The sequence below is a fragment of the Lutra lutra genome, chromosome 16 (genome assembly GCF_902655055.1).
Source record: "Lutra lutra chromosome 16, mLutLut1.2, whole genome shotgun sequence".
In the NCBI taxonomy this organism is placed as follows: domain Eukaryota; kingdom Metazoa; phylum Chordata; class Mammalia; order Carnivora; family Mustelidae; genus Lutra; species Lutra lutra.
Window position 1 is genome coordinate 14825948 of NC_062293.1, and position 22314 is coordinate 14848261.

At 58.0% G+C, this 22314-nt stretch overlaps 1 protein-coding gene across 5 annotated transcripts in view; it reads left to right on the forward strand.

The window, feature by feature from the left end:
- Positions 1-21677, forward strand: part of SCN4A (sodium voltage-gated channel alpha subunit 4) — a 42480-nt gene extending 20803 nt beyond the window's left edge. For all 5 annotated transcript variants that reach the window (XM_047707540.1, XM_047707544.1, XM_047707543.1 and 2 more), the window contains exons 11-25: positions 8-161; positions 2039-2277; positions 4045-4218; positions 4992-5348; positions 9335-9823; positions 11671-11803; positions 12448-12602; positions 13153-13326; positions 13414-13536; positions 14844-15122; positions 15396-15449; positions 15762-15899; positions 16309-16413; positions 16969-17239; positions 17851-21677. In XM_047707540.1, the coding sequence (XP_047563496.1) occupies positions 8-161; positions 2039-2277; positions 4045-4218; positions 4992-5348; positions 9335-9823; positions 11671-11803; positions 12448-12602; positions 13153-13326; positions 13414-13536; positions 14844-15122; positions 15396-15449; positions 15762-15899; positions 16309-16413; positions 16969-17239; positions 17851-19076 (4071 nt within the window). In that variant the 3' untranslated portion in view covers positions 19077-21677. The remainder of the gene's footprint in view (positions 1-7; positions 162-2038; positions 2278-4044; positions 4219-4991; positions 5349-9334; positions 9824-11670; positions 11804-12447; positions 12603-13152; positions 13327-13413; positions 13537-14843; positions 15123-15395; positions 15450-15761; positions 15900-16308; positions 16414-16968; positions 17240-17850) is intronic.
- Positions 21678-22314: the final 637 nt, after the last annotated feature.

Consider the following 22314-nt stretch of genomic DNA (forward strand, 5'->3'; position numbering starts at 1 on the left):
TCCACAGGCCAAGGCCGCCCAGGTTCTGGAAGGCGGGGAGGCCGATGGGGACCCAGCCCACAGCAAAGACTGCAACGGCAGCCTAGACACCTCGCTCGGGGAGAAGGGCCCCCCACGGCAGAGCTGCAGTGCAGACAGTGGTATCTCAGACGCTATGGAAGGTGAGTGCTTGACACCCCTAAGGCATCCTATTCTGCTTGTCCTGCCCGTTAGGCCACTTGGACTCTTGGGGTGGGGGGCAGGTGGGGCCTGGCTGGGCCCAGCTTTAGAAGGACAGTAACTTAATATAGGCATCAAAGAAACGGCCATGATAAATATAGTCCTGGCTTAGCCAGGCCCAGTTCTGGCTGCAAGGCCAGGCTGCTGTGGGAAGTGGGGGCTTCCAAGAGGGCCTTGGGGGTTGCCAAGACAATGGGGAAGAACAGGAGGATCATACTAACCAGGAAGGCCCAGTGTTCTAGAAACTGGAAATCCTGCTCCTCATATGTCTTCTGAGCAGAAACTAAAGGTCAAAGACAAACTCTGCCCACGTAGGGGTTACAGATTCCTGCAAATCCCCATACTGTCCTACAAGTGTCAGGGAAAGAACAGGATAAGGTAACAAGGGCAGGTTGGATAGACACAAACACGGATGGATGGATGGATGGATAGGTGGGTGGGTGAGAAGATGGGTGGATGGATGAATAGGTGTATGGATGGGCTGGAAGATCAATGAACGGGAAGAGACATGGGTGTATGGATCAATGAGAGGAAAGGGGAGGGAGGGAAAAAAGAGGAGGGAGGAGGGCAGGAGGAAATAAGGGAAGGAAGAATAATGGAAATCCAACATGGAAGAGATCTGGTTCCCTTCTCAGGTCCCACTCCCCTTCCTTTAGCCAGGAAGGACTGGGAGGGGCTAGAGGACTTTGAAGACCTCTAGAGGACACCTTCTCACCTGACTTTATATGACAGGCATCCAGGGATCTGCCCCAGAGCATGCCCCAGGGGTCCTCGGTGTCACTGGCTGAGAAGATCACTTAACGCTACCCTGGCTGGGACCGTTGTGAGAAGTTTTGGGTGTCAGACACTGAGTCACCTGAAGTGACTTGGGGGTCACCAGTTTGGGGGTGGGGCTGTTACTATCAGACTAGAATCCGCAGCCTTTGAGAGGCCCAATTAGCTAATTCCCGGGGGTGTCCCAGTTGTGTACTTGAACCCAGGTCTCCATGGGACTTCTCCAACTCTTTCCTCATCTAGAGATGGGGGACACTAATAGCACTTCTCTCATAAATTTCTGGTGGTAATGAAATAAGATCCTGCTGAGGCTGAGGACTCCCACAGGCAGCGGAGGCCTTCAAGACCAGCAGGAAGGGCAGCTTTATCCATGGGCCTGACAGAGCCCCTGGGCTCTAGAGCTGGGGGGGCAAGAACAGGGGATGTTTCCAGAAAGCCACTCTGGTGGGAAAGGCTAGACTGGCTGGGGACAGTGGAGGGGTCAGTTTTGCTGACAATGGGAGGGAGAGCCCTCTGGGGGATCCTTGGTTTGCTTTGAATGACACTGGCCAGCAGCAAGTGGAATGGGACCCAACCCTCTGCAGGGGCCTCCCACCTCTCCCTGGGACCTTCAGGCCCAGCCAGAGATCAGGGGTCTCCTCTGCCAAAGATCACAGCCCTGGGCCATGGGCAGAAGGTGGGAGTCACTGGGGGGCAGGCTTTGTGAGGTATGCCAAGAAGGCCCAGCCTGAGGCAGGGCATTAAGAGAAGGGCTCCAGGTAGGGCTGGCTGAGGGGGTGGGGGTTTGAGGGTGGGAGCATTAATGGGTGGGGCTTTGGGGGGATGGGACATTGAGGGGGTTGGGGCATGTGGGTGGGACCTCCAGGGGCAGGTCTTGAGGGCAACACACCGAGAGGGGGGCTTAAAGTAGGCTTGGCCGAGGGGATATATTTGAGATGTGAAATTCAAGGGCCAGGCCTGGAAGGTGGGACATAAGGTCTGGGTCAGGGAAGGAGGACTCGGGGGCTGGGGGTGTTCATCAGGTGTGTTTCTACCCTACTCCCAGAGCTGGAAGAGGCCCACCAGAAGTGCCCCCCGTGGTGGTACAAGTGTGCCCACAAAGTCCTCATATGGAACTGCTGCACCCCATGGGTGAAGTTCAAGAACATCATCCACCTGATTGTCATGGACCCCTTCGTGGACCTGGGCATCACCATCTGCATTGTGCTCAACACCCTCTTCATGGCCATGGAGCATTACCCCATGACAGAGCACTTCGACAACGTGCTTACCGTGGGCAACCTGGTAAGGAGGGGACAGCGAGAGGTGTCACTCCCATGCAGGAAGGGGGAGGGGCCACCTGGGATGTGTGGAAATATGGGGCACTATTGGGGGCATACGGGGATAAGCTGAGCTTATTCTCCCAGCGTACAGGGGACAGGAACTGAGATATAAGTGAGGTACATGGGGTGATCGATGGGATGTGGAATTTTTTAAGGTATGTGGAGGCAGAGAGAGTGGGATGAGGTGCTAGACATTTTAGGATCAGGATTCAGGGTGTCTGAGGTCCAGGCATAACATTTTAGGATCAGGATTCAGGGTGTCTGAGGTCCAGGCCATGCCCTGGATGGAGGCAGAGGTGGGGGGGTGGGGACATGAGTGACAGGTCTCTACCTTCAGAGGTTGTTGTGGGCCTAAGAGGGACCAAGGGACCTGAAAGTGGGGGCATATGGCCCTGGGCACCAAGGCCCAAGAGGTGCCCCAGGCATAGCTCCCCCCAAGCCCACTGCCCACTACCATTTCCCCCAGCGTGGCCAGGCCTGCTCCCTGCAGGCCTTTCCTGCCTGGCTATTGTTGACACGCACTGATCCGCCTGCTTATCCCTGCCCATTAGGAGCATTATCACCTCGTTTCCAGCCCCGGTGGAGCCTGACAAAGGGAAAAAGCCGCCTCATCCTCCAGCCCTGCCCCACCCTTCCCCATTCCCTTAGCATGTTTCCAGATGGCAAATGGGTGAGATGCTCCCCCGACCCTGAGGGTGAGGAGAGCTCAAGGAGAACGAGCTGTGGGGGCCTATGGCAGTACGATGTGGGTGGCGTGGGCATCAGACCCTGGGCTCCCAGCCTGTGAGGCAGGCACGTCTATCCCATGGATCTGTCTGAGGCAGCCAGGCCAAACTGGGCTGGGGGGGCAAGGGTGTGCCCTGGGCTCGCAGTGCAGCTGCTGGGCCGTGCGTGATGGGCCCAGCTTGCCACCTGCCCGCCCCCTGCCTACCCCCTGCCCGCACTGCACTGCCGTCTGGGCACCTGCTATGGCCGGGGACAGCTCCGGGCAGGGCTCAGCATGTGCCTGGGCAGGCTGTAGACCAGGGCAGCTGGTGCCCGGCAGGAGGGGGCCTGTGCTCAGGGAGTTTTCAGAGGCTAGGCAGCCCTTACACCCCTGTGCCTGGTTGATGGAGGGCAGCTCTGGCCTTCTCCTGGATCCCTGGGCTTGCCCCTTTTGGCCCCTACCCTAGACTTCTAAGTCCACCAAGGTTTGCTGAGCTTCAGGACCCCTGCCAGTCAGGGTAGAGAGGGTAGAGTGTAGAGACAGGAAGACTGAATTAAGTACCCCAAGACCTGGGTTTGAGGTCTGACTCATTCCCATGTGGGTGGCGTGAGCAAGCACTTGCCGCTTAACTCTCAGAGTCTCAATGTTCTCATTTCTGGGACAAGGGACCATCGCTCACAACTATGTAGAAATTGGCATCATCCTAGTGAGGTCATGGCATCAACCACAAAGTGCTATATGAGTGCTATATACTATGACTGGGGTGAGGCCACAAGAAGTGAAGTGACTGGCCCATGGGCACAAGGCCAGAAGCAGATGGGTTCAGGTGTCTCAGGGTGGTACCCACTGTGCCCTGGGGCAGGACCATTCCACTCTTCACACACGCACGCATGCACACCTGTAGGCTGCGGGTACCACTGCCTGCCCCCGCTCAAGGCTCTGCCAGGAGGTGGGAGTCGGGGGGGACTCCCCAGGCCCCGTGCAAACTGAGGCTCTGTGATGTGGACCCTCCACCCCCTACAGGTCTTCACTGGCATCTTCACAGCAGAGATGGTGCTGAAGCTCATCGCCATGGACCCCTATGAGTACTTCCAGCAGGGCTGGAACATCTTCGACAGTATCATCGTCACCCTCAGCCTGGTGGAACTGGGCCTGGCCAATGTGCAAGGGCTGTCCGTGCTCCGCTCCTTCCGACTGGTGCGTGAGGCCCTGCAGCCAGGCTGAGGAGGGGCCGGGTGGGGGTATGCAGGGGAGATGGGAGGAGGGATCCCCAAGAAGCCACTGGTGCATGCCGCTCCACCACTCAGAACCTTCCTGACTGGAAATGGGGAGAAAGAGAGCCCCCTCCCTTTATCACATAGGGCTACCAGGGACCAAAATGATAGCCCTGGGAGCTGACATTTGGGCTTGACTCCCAGGGACCTGGGTGACAGTGGAGCAGAGACCATACTGCAGACCTGAAGGCTGGGGCTCGGGAAGCTCATTAGTAGTAGAATTGGGAGTCCGGTTAAGGATCCTTTCCACCACCCCATAGGAACACTTCTAATTTTTCCAAACTTTATTACGAGACCTGTCCTTCATCCACAAACATATAAAGTCTACCGAAATCTGTGTGCCTACACCCACTCCCAACGGCCATCAACATTCCAACAGCCATCAACATCTCTCCCCTATTTTTTGTGGGGGAGGGGATGTGAAAGCAAATCCTGACATAATCTGTCTCTGTAAATACTTCAGCCGATATCTTTAAATGATACAGTTCATTTCTTTTGAACACATAAAGAGGATGAGGTGGTCGGATAGGAGGATTCCCATTTAACAGAGCGGCAGACTGAGGCCTCAGCTCACTCACGGGGCAGGGATTTGAGTTGTTCTGGAGAGTTGTTTCTCCCGAGGATGGGGCTCCCTCGGGTCAGGCCGGGTGGGGGGAGGGGGATGGCCCTCACTGGCGCCCGCCGTCCTGCCCCCAGCTGCGGGTCTTCAAGCTGGCCAAGTCGTGGCCGACGCTGAACATGCTCATCAAGATCATCGGCAACTCGGTGGGCGCGCTGGGCAACCTGACGCTGGTGCTGGCCATCATCGTGTTCATCTTCGCCGTGGTGGGCATGCAGCTGTTCGGCAAGAGCTACAAGGAGTGCGTATGCAAGATCGCCTCCGACTGCAGCCTGCCCCGCTGGCACATGCACGACTTCTTCCACTCCTTCCTCATCGTCTTCCGCATCCTGTGCGGGGAATGGATCGAGACCATGTGGGACTGCATGGAGGTGGCCGGCCAGGCCATGTGCCTCACGGTCTTCCTCATGGTCATGGTCATTGGCAACCTAGTGGTGAGTTGGGCCCGCTGGGTGGCTCCTCTCCCCCCACCCCACCACTGCCAGGAAACCCAAGCGGAACATGTCACATTCAATGAAGTCCTTTAAATTGGGCTGTCTTTCCAGGGCCTTTGCCCCATGCAGTTAAACTGGATGAAATCACTGCCACTGAACTATAGTCTGCCTCCCCCACCCAAAAGGGCAATTTTAAACAGTTTAACACTGTGGCTTTCCGATTTTAACCTGCTTAAGAATCACCTGGAAGTTTCTTAAAACCCAGATAGATTCCTGGCCCCACGTCCCGAGTCTGATTCAGTAGCTTGGGGGCCAGGGCCTGGGAATCTGCCTTTCTAACCAGCGCAGCTGTCACAAGTCCAGAGGCAGGCACTGTGAGTAGTACTGTTGAAACCTAGCATTTAGGGCAAAGTAACACAACAACTGGAGGCAGACCCACACTCCAGGCCTAGCTCCACTGTCATCTGTGTGACCTTGAACGAGCGACTGCTCTGTGGTCAGCTGGGTGCGGGAAGGTGGCACGCGGGGTTGGCTCCAGAACTCCAGGGCCTCCTGTCCCTCTCTCACCCTCTCACCCTCTTCCGTTCCTGGCATCAGGCCCCAGGAGTAGGGAGAATCCAGAGTATGGCATAAACGGCCTTCATCCTGCCGCTTTCTGTGGCTCAGAGCTTCCCTGTGGGGCTGGTGCTGGGGAGGAGCCAGAGGGGGCCCCATTACAAGCAGGGGTGCAGGCTGCCGTCACGCTGACCAGCATTTCTGTGTCTGGGGCCCCAGGGTGGCCTGTCTCCACACCCTGACGCCACAATTCCTGCCCTGCTCAGGGTGGGCAGCACTCCTGCCAGGAGCCTGGTGCCCAGCTGCCCCCATGGCCGACGTTGCCCTGGGCAACAGTGGGGTGGGAAGACGCGCGTCCCCACGTTCCGCAAAGGCTGGTGGAATCCTTGGGCTGCTGGGTCAGCACTTCTCAGATATCGCTGAGCTCTGGCTGGGGCGGGAGCCGTCCAGTGTCACCTCCACTGAGGTCCTGAGCCCCCAGGGACAGTTAGGCAGGAGAACCCCAGGGCCTGGGGTGTGGGGGAGAGAGAGAGAAGATGCCCCAGCAGAACGGGGGTGGGATGGCGTGGGTAGCTAGCTCTGAGTAGAAGCTTGTGAAGGTAAAGGTTAAGGGCCCAGCACGACTGAAAGGGTCTGCAGTGGGTTTCTGTCTGTACGTGGGTAAACTCAAAAACATTGCAAGCCCCTGCTTTTCCACATACTGACTGGGAAACCCTGAGACATTATTTAACCATCTCTCTGGCCTCAATTTTTCTCACGTGGAAAATTGGGATGGTGATGGTGGTGACCCACTTGAGCACATGGTCTGAGCGCCCAGCAAAGCACTCGGTCTACAAGGCGGGGGCTGGGGGGGGTGGGTTGCGGGGAGTGGGGGTTCAGGTCTCTGCCATAGGGGTCACCCCCACCCTCCCCGAGGACTGGGCTCCTGCCTGCGCAGAGGGCTTTCCCTGCCTTATCCCTAATGCTCTCCCAACCCCGGGAGGGAGGTCACGTTGGCACTGAGCTCTGAGAAGCCACTGCAGGGGACCACACAGCTAGTGTAAGACTGAGCCCAGACTAGAACCTGAGTCTGCGTCAGTAACAGCAGCGGGGGGGTGAGAATGACAGCATCAACACGGGCAGTAACGACAGTGACAGCTGACCTCCATGTGCATTTGCCCAGCATTCTGAGCGCCTTCTCTGTGTCTATCTCTTGATGCTCGTCATCACCTCAGGGGACGTGCTGTTTCATCTCTGCTTTTTAGACAGGGAAGCAAAGGCTCAGGGAGGGAAGCTAGTAACCTGCACAGGATGGGAACCCAAGCAGTCTAGAACCCCTGCACTGCCTCTGTGTGCCTGTCACACAGGCGTGTCACTCCACACACACACACACGTGCACGCGTGCACACACACCCCACCCATACTCCTTCCCAGCCCAGCTCTGCCTTGATCTGCCCTCGCTTGGCTCAGGGGGAGTAGAGCAGCCCAGGGAGGCGGCACCAGCAGCTCCTTGGGCACTGTCCCCGCCTACTGCCCCCCCCAGGCTTCCTGGAAGCCAGTGTCTGCTAGAGGGCACTGGAGGCATCCTGCCAGTGAGTGTGGGGCCCCATGCCCCCTGCATTGTGGCACTTGGGCACTTGCTCTGGGTTACTGCGAAGAAGGGGAAATGATGAGGGCATAGGTAACCCACCCCTCAGAGCCCCTGGGGGAACATGATGTCCATCCCCCTTCCCCCCAGTCCTCTTCCCCACGCCTTGCCTGACGCAGCTATTTCTGTCCTAGGCAGGCGCCGTGTGCAAACCCTGCTGACCCAGAGAGCAGCTAATTCCCATCTCAGATGTGTTTCTGAACACTGGATGCCCCCCCCACCCCAGCAAAGGGAAAGAAAGACCCATAAATGTTGGTTGGGGGCAAAAGCAGAAAAGCAGCTAGAGGGCAAGGAGATGGGGAGGAATGCCGCCCGCATACACCTTCTCCCCAGTGTGTGTATCTATAGAAATACGTACTTTAAAGGTATTCTGCTAACATGGTAGTTAAGGTGGTGATGAAAAGGCCTTGGAGGAGTCCCGGTGAAACCAGGCCATAAGAGCCACATGGAGAAGTTAGCTGGGGGTGGACATGTACAGGCTCCCCTACTCCTTCTTGTCCACCTATACAACTAGCCCTGTCCCTAGGTGCCCAGAGTAAGTCCCAGCCCTGCCTCCGGCTGGCAGGAACCAGGACCCCCCACTGCAGCTGGGTTTCACTGTCCTCTTTGTTCCCTGGGGAAGGGAGACTGGTGGAAGGCAGAGCCACCAGGAAGGTAGAGACACAGGGTCTGGGGCTGCCATTCACATTGTAGTCTAAATGAATGATGTCTTCCAAAGTTATGGAATGACTGGACACCTGGATTCTAGTCCTGACTGTGTTGGATGTCTCAGGGCATATCCCTCTACCTCTCTGGGACTTAGTTTCCTTATCAATAAAATGCTGAGCTGACCTCAGAGCTAATCATACTCTTTCCTATACCTTATACCTTCTGCCCTTGCACACATGACAGTCAACATGTTTTGAGTGCCTACTGTGTGCTCTACTTAGACTGATCTTTCAATCTTCACAACAATGCAAGGAGGTAGGTACTAGAACCATCCCCATTATACCCATGAGGAAACAGAGGCACAGAGCGGCAATATGATTTGCCTCAGGACACATCACTAGTACGCCGGGCTTCAAGGCCGAGCAGCATGGTTTCAAAGCCTGCACACCCCAGTCTCTACTACCACGCAAACCCACCGCACTGATCTGGTCAAATGTCTGTCTGTACTAGGTGAGAGCTCCCTGACATCACAGTGGGAGAGGCTCAGCAATGGTCTGTCTCTGGAAAATAAAGCTGGAGACTGGAGGGGTAGACCAGTATTAAACCTTTCAGCAGGGAAATGGGAATGGGAAGAAAGCGAGGTGGAGCAGGGAATCCCGAGAAGAGAAAAGGGGGTGACTAGCAAATGTCCTTCCCAGAGCAATAGGGTACGTTGCTCTGAGCACCAGGGAGCACAGGCTCTATTAACAGACAGGAAAAGAAGGCTCAGCTGATTCAGGGTCCCAATAAGTCCTGGAAACTCAGAAACGTGAGCCCTGTTTTTTGTTCTGCCTTCCCAAGCAGCGGAGGTGGAGGACAGAGTCCTGGAAAGAGTCCTTGTCACCCAGTGGGCCTCCCCAAACCCTGCCTCTGACCTGATCTTGCAGACTCCTGGCATGTGCCTAAGCCTCAACTTCTCTTTCTGCAAAGTGGGGCCTATAGGAATGCTCCACCTCCCCGAGCAGTTGTGAGGATTCCATTAGGCAATAACCTTTTAAATGCCCCCATGTGGTAGGTCTGATCTGGAGGCCTGAGGCCCCTCGAGCTGGCTAAAGGTGGCACCCTCAGCGGGCCCCCTGAGGCTGAGCTCAGGTTCCTCCCAACCCCTGCTTCCCAGGTCCTGAACCTCTTCTTGGCCCTGCTGCTGAGCTCCTTCAGCGCTGACAGCCTGGCTGCCTCCGACGAGGATGGCGAAATGAACAACCTGCAGATCGCCATTGCGCGCATCAAGTGGGGCATCGGCTTTGCCAAAGCCTTTCTCCTGGGACTGCTGCATGGCAAGATCCTGCGCCCCAAGGACATCATGCTCAGCCTCGGGAAGCCTGGGGAGGCTGGGGAGGCTGGGGAGGCCGGGGAGAGTGCCCCAGAGGACGAGAAGAAGGAGCCACCACCCGATGAGGGTGACAAGGACCTGAAGAAGGACAATCACATTTTGAACCACATGGCCCTGGTTGACGGTTCTCCCCCCAGCATCGAGCTGGACCACCTCAACTTCATCAACAATCCCTACCTGACCATTCACGTACCCATCGCCTCCGAGGAGTCCGACCTGGAGATGCCCACGGAGGAGGAGACTGACACATTCTCAGAGCCTGAGGATAGCAAGGTGAGCCCATCCCAGCACCCAGCTTGAGGGGCCCAGGGGTCAGATAGACATGGCTTCAAATTTTTGTGTGACCCTAGACAAGTCACAAATCCTGAGCCTCGGTTTCTCCATCTGTAAAATGGGTGTATGGCACCTCCCTCAGGGCAGGGTCGGGAGCAGTAGGTGAGAGGCTGTGTATAAGCACACAGAAGGCTCTCTGTGCATGGTGACTAACAATTAACCGGATGGGACCTGCCTGTCTTTGCCCAGTGTCCCTTCACTCTGGCTCTGCACCTCCACCTGGGCCCCCCTCTCACCAGCAGGTGGTGCTCTTGGACAGGACGTTCCTATCTGTGGTGCCTTGGCTCCAGGGTTAGGACCCAAGATGATCCTCTTAAGGCTCCTCTGGACTTGAAGGCCCTCCGGTTATCTCACTGGAGCTGGTCCCAACCTCCCAGGGTGGGCCAAAGTGCTGGGTCTGGACTGGGGACTCTGAGGGGTGGAGGGGGCTGGGGGGCCACAGGGGCTGGGTACAAGGAAAGCAGAGAGCTGGGCAGTCTCAGCGGTAGCCCTGACCCACCCATCCAGGAGATGCCCCTCCTACTTCCTCTTCCCAGCAAGGGTGACAGAGGGACTGGTAGTCATCCCAGGAGCTCAGGCTGAGGCTGGAGCCTCAGCCTGAGCCTCTCCAGGGAGTGGACTCTGAGCCCCAAATCCCATCCTCCAGCTCTGGCAAGGGAAGGGCTAGCACCTCGGGTAGGGCAGGGCCCCTTCCCCGTCTCCACCATCTCGGCCCTGGGCCTGGCTGGGCACTGGAGTCTCAAAGAATTTTGCCCTGAAAGCTCTTGACTCCTTATTCCCCCGATATGTGTCACGCTGACTTACCAGGGGGCCTAGTGCCTGCCAAGCTATAAATACCCAGGGAAATGTGGCACCGACCTCGGTATGAGGAGCGGGGGTGGGGGAGGGCAGGAGAGCACCCAGGGCCAAGGCTCCGGGGACTCTCAGGGGGCCAAACAAGGCTCCAAGGGTGATTGTGGGAGTTGGGACACACAAGTAGGGCAAGTGGCTTAGTGGGTGCCCTGGCTGACCTAATGCCTGCCTCGGTTTCCTTTTCTGTCAACTGGGCACAAGGGGACCTCCTTAATTTTCTCGTGCCATTCTGGATCCAGAGCTGTCCTCTCCATCTTCCCATTCAGGGTCCTCAGCTCCAGCCATGAAGGGGTTCCCTTGAGGAGGGAGGCTAGAGCCAAGAACGTGGCTCAGGACAGGGGGGTGCCTGGCAAGGCCAGACACTCGCCTCCCCAGTCTTGCCCCACTCCCATTGGATTCCCTGTGCCCCAAGCTGGAGCTTCTGCTGGGGAAAGTTTTTCATCCTTTCTGGGCTCCTCAGCCCAGCGGACCCTGGACATGGGAAGGCTCAGATCTTGAGGACACTGCGTGCAATTCCCTGCGGGCTTTGGCAGCCCCGGCTCCATTCTGACCCCTTTCATGCTCCCTCAAAAGCCCCTTCAGGCCTGTTATTCCTCCACTTCCCCAGCCTGGCTCAGCCACCCCCAGCCTCCTCCCTTACCTGAGGCCCTCACCTGCCTCCTTCTGTCCTCACCATCCCTTCCCAGGCCTCATCCCAGCCCTGCTCCAAACGGAAGTGCGTGAGGGCAGGACCATAGCTGCCTTGGTTGCTGTGGTTGTGCGAAGGCCACGGCACTGGCTCCATAACCCGGGGCTCAGGGAATGAATGAGTGCTGAATGAAAGAGTAGGTCAGCTCCACCCCCTTTCTCCTCTCCCTTCTGGTCCCCCATCCTGACCTCCTCCATTCACCTGGTGGGAGAACACAGGGTTCACGTCACCCTGTGGTCCCCTGCAGAAGCCAGCGCAGCCCCTAGATGGGAACTCCTCCGTCTGCAGCACCGCCGACTATAAGCCCCCTGAGGAGGACCCCGAGGAGCAGGCTGAAGAGAACCCCGATGGGGAACAGCCCGAGGAATGCTTCACGGAGGGTGAGGGCGAGCTGTGTGCGTGCACCCCTACTGCCTCCCCTGGAGCCTCCGCCAGCCCAGCAGCCCCTGGAAGGGACAGACTAGGCCAGGGCCTGGGGTGCAGGTGACATCCTGGCCCAGCCCCAGCCACCTGCCTCCTTGAGGACATCTCAAGACCATGTGCATCACTGAGAGCAGGCAGAGCCTCCCCCCAACCCCCCATGCTGCCATGCCCTGACAGCCTGGGAGAAATACAGCCCCAGGGAGGGGCACCAGAGCCTGAATGCCTCCCAGCCCCTGACCCCCTGAGCCTCAAGCATGTGCGGTGGGTGCACACCAGGCCCTGCAGACTGCCACACTGACCCCCCACAAGGCCCTGAGTGTGACCCAATGCTTGGGAAGGACAGGTGCTCTGGAATGGCTGCTCCAAGACTATTACCCTCCTCGGCTTCACCAGCAGAGAGAGGCCAGCCTGGCCCTGCAGGAAAGAGCCCTGCACACCCCCTGCTGCGCCCAGGGCCTGGGCTGAGCAGTGTGAAGCCTGCCAGGGAGGGGGGAAGATGGGCTCAGCCAATCTCGGGAAGGGGGTGGGAGCACACTGCCTGCGGATCTGGGCCAGCCCCCAGTCCTGTGATGTGGTACCCTTGCCCCCTTCCCTCCCCCAGCCTGCGTGCAACGCTGCCCTGTCCTCTACATGGACATTTCCCAGGGCCGTGGGAAGATGTGGTGGGCGCTCCGCAGGGCCTGCTTCAAGATTGTCGAGCACAACTGGTTTGAGACCTTCATCGTCTTCATGATCCTGCTCAGCAGCGGAGCCTTGGTAGGCACACCCTGGGAGGTGGGCGTGGGCAGCGGCAGGTGCCAGGCCCAAAGGAGGCCCTCCTGGGACTCCCTACCATTTCATACCATGGGAGGGATGAGACCTGGGCGGTCTCGGCCCCAGAGAACCCTAAAGGGACTCGCTTGTGCTTGCGGGATATGACGCAGAAAGTTGTTGATTTTCATAAAGCAACAGGCAGGGTCCAACTCTTTGTGCACCCCCAGTGACAGGTGGCAGCCAGGGCAGAGGTGGGAAGGCCCTGGGAATGTTGAGTGAAGGGGTGGTCAGGGCTGAACATGTGTCACAGTGCAGGCCCCCAAGCAGGTGACTGAGTGTCACCCCTGGGGAAGGGCTGCTGAGCGGCTTCTCCCTGTGGGGAAACTCGCTTGCCCCATGGGCCCCACAGAGTCTGGGAAAAGCCAACAGCCTGGCCTTGGCCTGGTCCCAGTCCAGACCCCGGGAAAGCCATGGCAGTAGACTGGGTGGGCGCCGGGGCTGCCGCCCCCGCCTCTGTAGCTCCAGCCACCCCCAGCCATGCTGGTATCCCCAGGCCTTTGAGGACATCTACATTGAGCAGCGGCGAGTCATCCGCACCATCCTGGAGTACGCGGACAAGGTGTTCACCTACATCTTCATCCTGGAGATGCTGCTCAAGTGGGTGGCCTACGGCTTCAAGGTGTACTTCACCAATGCCTGGTGCTGGCTGGACTTCCTCATTGTCGATGTGAGTGTGCCCCGCGGCCAGATCCCAAGGCACCCCTGGGGCAGAGGAGGCCCTGCCCGCCCTGACCAGCCCACTCTCCCTCTGCAGGTCTCCATCATCAGTCTGGTGGCCAACTGGCTGGGCTACTCGGAGCTGGGACCCATCAAATCCCTGCGGACCCTGCGGGCTCTGCGTCCCCTGAGGGCCCTGTCCCGATTTGAGGGCATGAGGGTGGGTGCCCAAGGGGGCTCTGAGAGGGCTAGGGTTTGGGGGAGCAGCCACCGCAGGGCGCGGTGCGGTGAGCACAGGTCTGTACTCCAACCACCACTGGAGGAGGAGAGGCCGGGGACTCTGGGCCCTGCTGAAGGCCAGATTTGAGGACTCCCAGACATCCTTCCATACCACCCAAATGCCCCTTCCACCGCTCAGCCCCTCCTTAGCTCATCCCTGCCACCGCTGGGGGGCAGCAGAGGCTGCATCAGCTCCTAGGAAGGGCGCTCCTTCCCTAGGAAGGAGGAAAAAGGAAGGCAGGCCCGTGGGTGTCGAGATGTCCCTCCCCCGCCTCAGACCCCAGCTCACCAGAACTCTGCAACCTGGACAAGCAGGCAGGGCCTGGGCATGGGCTCTGAGCCTGCCCACCCTTCCATCAGGCCCTTGAGAACAGAAGTGACAGTAAATAATAGAAGCTTTGGCCAAGACAATTGGGACTTCCCCAGCCAAGAGAGGTCTGTTGGGAATAAGACCCACTCACAGGGACAGATGTCTGTGCAGCAGCTGGTCACAGGCCAGCAGGGCGCTCAGCCAGAGGGGCTCCCTCCTGTTCATGCAAGGGGCCAGCCAGTGCTGGGTCCTCCTGCCTCAGAACCAGGGACTCCTCCTCCCCGAGGGGAAATGACCTGCCCATGCAGCTGGAAGGTGCCCCGGCCAAAAATAGAGCTATACCCCAGGCATCACCAGGTCTGTGCCGCCCACTCTGTCTGGAAGTCATGAAACACCTTCTCCTCAGAAAAGGACGATTCTCAAGATTAGGCCAACCCGACAGAGTGAAGCTAGCCTGTGCAACCAGGGCTGGGGGTGGGGCACAGGGTCCTTCTGCTTTGAAGACCCCAATGGCTTCTTTTCTGTATCTGTGTCTCTAATGCTAGGAACGGATGAGCAGGGGGCCGGGTCATGGGGGCTGAGTTTCCTATGGGGGCCAAGAAAGGAGTGTTTGTCTCCTGCCTAGTGACCCGTGGCCAGGCTGCTTCCAGAGAAGCCTAATGCCCTGACTCTGGGCTGATAGCTCCAGCCAAGCAGAGAGCCCTCTTCAACCACTAGGCCCGCAGCACCCCTACTCTACTCCTCACTTCCCCACCCCCACCCCCAACATAGAGCCCAGCAGACTTCTCCTCCAGGCCGGGCTCAGAGCGACCCTCCTCCAGGAAACCTTCCCTGAATAACCATGCCCAGCCCTGTCTGGTCCCCTTAGTGTAGGGGAGCCCTGTCCCAAAGGAGCCTGGGTAAAGATCTGGCAACAAGCCCTCGCCCCGGCCCCCCAGGTGGTGGTGAACGCCCTCTTGGGAGCCATCCCCTCCATCATGAACGTGCTGCTTGTCTGCCTCATCTTCTGGCTCATCTTCAGCATCATGGGCGTCAACCTGTTTGCCGGCAAGTTCTACTACTGCATCAACACCACCACCTCTGAGAGGTTTGACATCTCTGAGGTCAACAACAAATCGGACTGTGAGAGCCTTATGCACACAGGCCAGGTCCGCTGGCTCAACGTCAAGGTCAACTATGACAATGTGGGTCTAGGCTACCTCTCCCTCTTGCAGGTGGTAAGTGTAACCCGCTGCCCTTGCACTAAACTGAGATGGAAGTGCTCCCAGATTCTTACTGTACCTGCACCCACTGCTACTCCTCGTTAGGAGCCCACCCCCCCTGCTTCCAGTGCTGTGGGACCCTGAGGTAATATTTAGACCTCTCTGGTCTCTATGTGATGCCTGCCCTGTGGGGCTCTGGGGAGGACCAGGCTAGGGTGAGGAGGGAGACTCATGGATGGTAGAAATGGGAAGCAGCCCCTCTCTTCAAACCTAACCACACTCTCCCAGGCCACCTTCAAGGGCTGGATGGACATCATGTATGCGGCAGTGGACTCCCGGGAGGTGAGTGGGGCTCACCGAAATGTGGCTGGCAAGCAAGGCAGGGGAGAGGGTGCAGACCAGAAACACAACCATCCCCGGCCCCATGCCACCTCCTGAGGAGCCCCCAAACTCAGCAGCCTGAGGGGTAGAAGGATCCACCTCTGGGCTCTAGGATGCCCTTCCTGCCAACAGTGAGATGGGGAGTGGGGAGCAGCCAACATTCCCCCCAACCTCTCCATCCCATCCCATCCCATCCCATCCCACCCCCATCCTGTCCCATCCCGCCCCATCCCTGTGGCTGTCCCATCCTGTCCTGTCCTGTGGCCTCTGCAGAAGGAAGAACAGCCCCAGTACGAGGTGAACATCTACATGTACCTCTATTTTGTCATCTTCATCATCTTTGGGTCCTTCTTCACCCTCAACCTCTTCATCGGTGTCATCATTGACAACTTCAACCAGCAGAAGAAGAAGATGAGTATCCACCCACCCTCCCTGGGCTCTATCCTCCCTCTCTTCGCTCCCTGGTCCCTTCATATAGTCCCACATGCCACCTCAGCCCCTACTGTGGGGTGCTGGTGGGATGACTGAAGCAGCAAGCTTGGGTTCAGATCCTCCCCGGCGACTTTGAGAAAGTGACTTGGCCTAGGCTATGAGCCAGTGCTGGTCCTCTTCCACACTCTGCTGTCACCCCACTCCCCTCCCTCCTTTCTCTGGACCCTGCAGACCCCCTTCCCCTCCCTCCCTCCCTCAGCCCCTATCTCTGGCCCCTCCAGGTCCCCTTGCTGGTGTGGGGGCTGCTTTAAGGGTGGTGCCCAAGGTGGGGAGGCCCTGAAGACACAGGAGAGGAGCCCTCAACCTTACCGGCACCATCCCATTATACTTTGGAGGGAAAGACATCTTTATGACGGAGGAACAGAAGAAATACTACAATGCCATGAAGAAGCTTGGCTCCAAGAAGCCTCAGAAGCCAATTCCCCGGCCCCAGGTACCAGCCCTCTGAGCCCCTCCTCCTAACAGCCTGGATGAACCTTCCACCCAAGGGGGCCGATGGGGACCAAATGCAGGCTGCCCTCTGCCCACCAGGCAGTGTCCCTACTGTGAGGCTGGGGCCACCTGTGGTGAGGCTAGGGCAACAGTGGCCTCAAACCCCAGCCACTGGTTTGTCCCTCACCTGACCTTGCACAGCCCGCCGTGTCTGCCCATCCCTTTAGTGGGAGGGAGGCCCCTAGAAGTGGGTGGAAGAGGATGTCCAGACACCCTCCCTGGTGAGCAACAATTCAGGAGTAGGAAGAGAGGTTGCCAGGGAGACCTGAGGGGAGAAAGGGTCCTGGAGGGAGGATGCAGCCCATGGAACCTCCAGAACATCCTGTCCGGACAGGTCTCCCCTCCCTGCCATGGCCGACTCTACCACGAGTCCTGACACCCCTCTGTCATGCTGTGTGTCACCCCATGCCCCCGGCCTGTCCACACCATGTGGGTCCTGACCACTGCACCCCCCACATCCACCCTCCGCACCCTCACACCCCACCTCGTGCTGCAGAACAAGATCCAGGGCATGGTGTATGACTGCGTGACCAAGCAGGTGTTCGACATCACGATCATGATCCTGATCTGCCTCAACATGGTCACCATGATGGTGGAGACGGACGACCAGAGCCAGCTCAAGGTGGACATCCTGTACAACATCAACATGGTCTTCATCATCATCTTCACCGGCGAGTGCGTGCTCAAGATGCTCGCCCTGCGCCAGTACTACTTCACTGTGGGCTGGAACATCTTCGACTTCGTGGTTGTCATCCTGTCCATCGTGGGTGAGTGGGGCCGGGCTGGGCAAACCCACCCAGGGAGGCCTGCTTGCTCCGTCAGTAGATGCACACTCGGCTGCCGAGGTGCCTAGTGGAAGACAGACGGTTCCAGTATCCGTACACACACAAGTGCACAGACGTGTGTCAGTGTGATAGCAACTAACCACTTATTGATCATTTATGATTTGCCTGACACTGTGCCATCCCAGGAGGTAGGTGCTGTTACCACCTCTGCTTTACAGGTGAGGAAGGTGAGTCACAAACAAGGTAGGCTCAGAGTCACACACAGAGCTGTCCTCCCTTTGTCTCACCTGGGGCTTCTACAAACAGCCTTGGGAGTCGGCTTACCCTCAACCCCATCAGCCTGGGCATACATATCTCACCTCTTTGCGGCTGTGTCAGGGTGGAGCGGTGCTCCCACCCCCAGGACCCTGGGAGAGCCCGGCCTCATCGGTCAGACCATTTGGGCTGTGCTTCTCCTGCTCCCTTCTGGGGAATAGCATACCAGGCCAGGCTCCCTTGAGCCCCACATGCCCCCTCCACCCCCCACCCCGCACCTGCTCCCTGACCCCACCTCCCACCCCAAGGACAGAGCTCCTCACTCTTGCTCTCTGCAGGCCTTGCGCTCTCCGATCTGATCCAGAAATACTTCGTGTCACCCACACTGTTCCGAGTGATCCGCCTGGCCCGGATCGGACGTGTCCTGCGGCTGATCCGGGGGGCCAAGGGCATCCGGACTCTGCTCTTTGCCCTCATGATGTCCTTGCCTGCCCTCTTCAACATTGGCCTCCTCCTCTTCCTCGTAATGTTTATCTACTCCATCTTCGGCATGTCCAACTTTGCCTATGTCAAGAAGGAGTCGGGCATTGACGACATGTTCAACTTTGAGACCTTTGGCAACAGCATCATCTGTCTCTTTGAGATCACTACATCAGCTGGCTGGGATGGGCTCCTGAACCCCATCCTCAACAGTGGGCCCCCTGACTGTGACCCAACACTCGAGAACCCGGGCACCAGCGTCAGGGGTGACTGTGGCAACCCTTCCATTGGCATCTGCTTCTTCTGCAGCTACATCATCATCTCTTTCCTCATCGTGGTCAACATGTACATTGCCATCATCCTGGAGAACTTCAACGTGGCCACCGAGGAGAGCAGCGAGCCCCTCAGCGAGGACGACTTCGAGATGTTCTATGAGACATGGGAGAAGTTTGACCCCGATGCCACGCAGTTCATCGAGTACAGCCGCCTCTCAGACTTTGTGGACACCCTGCAGGAGCCGCTGAGGATCGCCAAGCCCAACAAGATCAAGCTCATCACGCTGGACCTTCCCATGGTGCCAGGGGACAAAATCCACTGCCTGGACATCCTCTTTGCCCTCACCAAGGAGGTCCTAGGCGACTCTGGGGAAATGGACGCTCTCAAGGAGACCATGGAGGAGAAGTTCATGGCCGCCAACCCCTCCAAGGTCTCCTATGAGCCCATCACCACCACCCTCAAGAGGAAGCACGAGGAGGTGTGCGCCATCAAGATCCAGAGGGCCTACCGCCGGCACCTGCTCCAGCGCACGGTGAAGCAGGCATCCTACATGTACCGCCACAGCCAGGACGGCGGCGGGGACGGTGGCCCCGAGAAGGAGGGCCTGATTGCCACCACCATGAACAGGATGTATGGCCAAGAGAATGGGAACAGCAGCGTGCCGGGCACGGGTGAGGACAGGGGCTTGACGGGGGACTCTGGACCGGCCATCGGGCTCACAGCCATCAGCCCCTCAGATGCTGCCCTCCCTCCCTCCCTGCCCCTGGGGCAGACAGTGCGCCCGGGGGTCAAAGAGTCTCTCGTCTAATAGCAGCAGCGAGGTGGCCCGCTGAGCCTGGCACAGCCCCCCCAAAACCCTCATGGTGCCTGCTAACTGAGGGAGCAGGCTTTGAGTCTGCGGCTGATTGGCTCCCTGGCTGGGACAGGATTTGGCCACACTGGGGCTGACCCCCCAGGCCGTGGAAAATGGGAATTGCACTCGGAGACCACCCTGGGCCTGAGGCTCTCCCTGCGTCCATGGTTTCTCATTTCAAGTTGTTCCACCTCCTCATGGGCCCTGCTGCCTCTCCTCTTGGGGGAGGTCATAACATCAGAAATCTCTGCCCCCCACGTGGGGGAGGAGTCCGCCTACAGTGGAGGGATGAGTTGCCCTCCTCCACCAGAGTCTTAAGGGCTATAGGCCTCTCCCCAGGAAGTGGCTCAGGCTCCCCAGGCCTCTCCCGGATAAAGATGTCTTAACCTCAGTGAGAGCAGACTCCTGACCCAGAGCCTACCAGCCCTCCCCTGCCTGGGATACAGCTACGTCCTTCCAGACCACAAGTTAACTGGAGAAGAGAAATGTCACTGGTCCACAAGTGGTTCCCTGAGTCTGGCTGGCCACTGGATCCTGATGCATCCGGCTGGGGTTGTGGCCCCTGAAACCATGTCCCGCTTTGTCCATTGTGCAGCCCCTGGTTCCCCCGACCGTCCCCTGGGGGAAGAGCAGGAGGGAGGGTTCCACTCAAGGATGATCTTCTTCTAGGAAGCATGGAGGGTTGACAGAGGTGGGGTCCCGCCAGCCGCATCACTGCCCTGGAGGCTTCCTTGGCCAGAGCACCCAGACCTGGGGCAGGGGCAGGGACCCTGGAGCCCGGGGGTAGGTTTCTGTTCCCTCCCTCCCGCTTTAGCACCACAGGGCTCTCTGTAGCCTCACTCAGCCTCCAGATCCCCTCAGCCCCGGCCACACCCATCTCTCCCTCCCTCCTCATCCTTCTCTCCCCATCCTCAAAGTGATCCTAAGAGTGTTGTCCTTGAGCCCGTGTTAGATTTTAACACTGGGATGTGCACAGCTCCCCTGGCTCGGGCCCAACCTTCCAACTTCCTGCTGCCTGGCACACCAGACAGCATTTTTATTGGCACCCCTGGTCCGGGCATGGCCGCGTCAGGCCTCTTCCGGCTCCCGGAGAACAGATGGAGGCCGAGCTCAGAGGAAGCATGGAGACACCTCAGGCATCACTGGATTTGCTCACTTGTGCATGTACTTGGGTCTGCTTCATGCCTGTGTGTACAGCTGTGTGTGCATTCGAGTCCTCAAAGCACTGTGTCCTGCCTCTGCGTGTGTATGTGTTGTCTCTAGTGTCCGCGTGCCCCTGTAGTCTGACTGGTGTACGCGTGTGTGTGTCCTGTGCAGTCCTGTCCATGGGGTGTGCCTGTGCTGTGAGTGTGTGAATGAGTGTGAACGTGCATGGTAAGGTTTGCACGTTGAGTCCCCGTTGGCCTTAGTTCCTCTTCTCTCTCTTGTTTCTTGTGAACAGTTTGATTAAAACTCAGGAAGCAGCAAAACCTCCAAAACAATGTGGCTGTGGGTGTGGGTCTGTGTATGTGTGTGTGTGTGTGTGTGTGTGTGTGTGTGCGCGCGCGTGCGTGTGCATGTCCCCACAGGCTGGAGCCTCTCTTTCTGTCTGCCTTACTCTCTGGCCTCCTGGCCAGCCACTGTCCCTTCCTCCTATTGCCTCAGCCCCGCTCCCTGTCTCTTGCCTGTGTCCTCCATGGAAGGAGGCCCCACTCCTTCTACCTTCCCACAACCGTCTGTCTCTTCCTTTAGAAGATACATCCTAGAGAGGGCAGCCTCCTCCCTGACCAGTACCCTGTCCCCTGCCCTTCCCCCAAACTGGGGTGTCCCCAAGAGCCTCCACATCTGTTGAACTGGATATTCACCCAAAGACCGCATGGAGACTACAGGCTCTGGCCTGTGGCCCCCTGTCCACACCTACACCCATCCCCACTCTGTCCGGGTGGGAACAGACCCAGGCCAGGCTCCTTTGTACAGTTCTTATAATAAACCTGCCGCCCCACAACCCCCCCACCCCCTGTGCCTCACCTGCAGGCTTCTTCCTTCTGCACCTCCTCGTGTGGATGTTGACAGGGTCTGAGGGCTGCAGAAGGCCAGAAGGGCTGGTGGGGATTGGAGCCAAAATGGGGAAGACTTGGGGAGCCTCAGTGTGGGTAGAGGGCAAGATAAGGAGGGCCCCAACTCCCTTTCTGGCCCAGTCCGGCTCTCTCCTGACTCTCTCCAAAAGGAGACTTGGACTTTGAAAATTAATAAAGGGAAACCTCACTAAAACGGAGTCGGGAGGTTCAGCAGGAGGAGCTCTCAGTTTCCATCACTTCTCATCAATTGCAGACCGATTGGGAAGAGATGGACCTTGCATGCACCTACCATTTTACTGTCTGGCAGGGAAAGGAAAGACTTTCCTCCTTCCCCGGCAACAGCCCAGCCAGACACTCACAACTCAGCCAATGAGAAGTCACCATACTTCCAACTCCCACTTCACTCCAATGGACTTTTCGTTTACAGCAGCCTTCCCAGTCTCCCCTTTCCTCTATAAAGGAGCCCGTCTTCCGCCTTGTGGCGGTGCCTCCAGTTTTACCCAGTTTGCTTGTGTGGCGTGGCAATTCTCTGCTTTCCCGAATTAAGCCATCTTTTGCCAGTAAGCTAACTGGCAGTTTTATTTTTAAGGTTACAGCTCCAACATCTTATCAGAAGGCCAGGCTAGGTCAGGGGTCGTGGGCCCCTCTCCAACAGGCAGTGCCACAGTCCCTCCCCGACCCATGATGGTTCCCAGGAAATGGTACTGGGACCCAGTAGCCCCACCCCCTCCTCTCTGGAAGCCCCCTTCACTTCTCTGCGCCCCCCAGAGGCCCCAAGCTGCCTGGGGACCCATGGTGTGAACGCTCCCTCCCCACAGTTAGGGATACTGTCTCCAGAGGACCCGACCTCTGAACTCTGACCTCAGAGAGCCCAGGGTCCCATGGACCTGTGATAATGAGGAATATGACATAGTGAGCTAAGTCCGCAAGCCTGGTGAGTGAAATACAATTTATATATAATTTTGTTTTCTACAATTGATTTCCGATTTCCAAAGCTTTATTTGTACAAACGAGGAAACACTTAGTCCTTTACAATATTTCTACACCCTCTTTTCCTGGGTCCTAAGGTTACATGGACCCTGTGCTGGCTGTGGAGTGCTACCACAGGCCACCCTGAAGTCCCTCAGCCATATTCC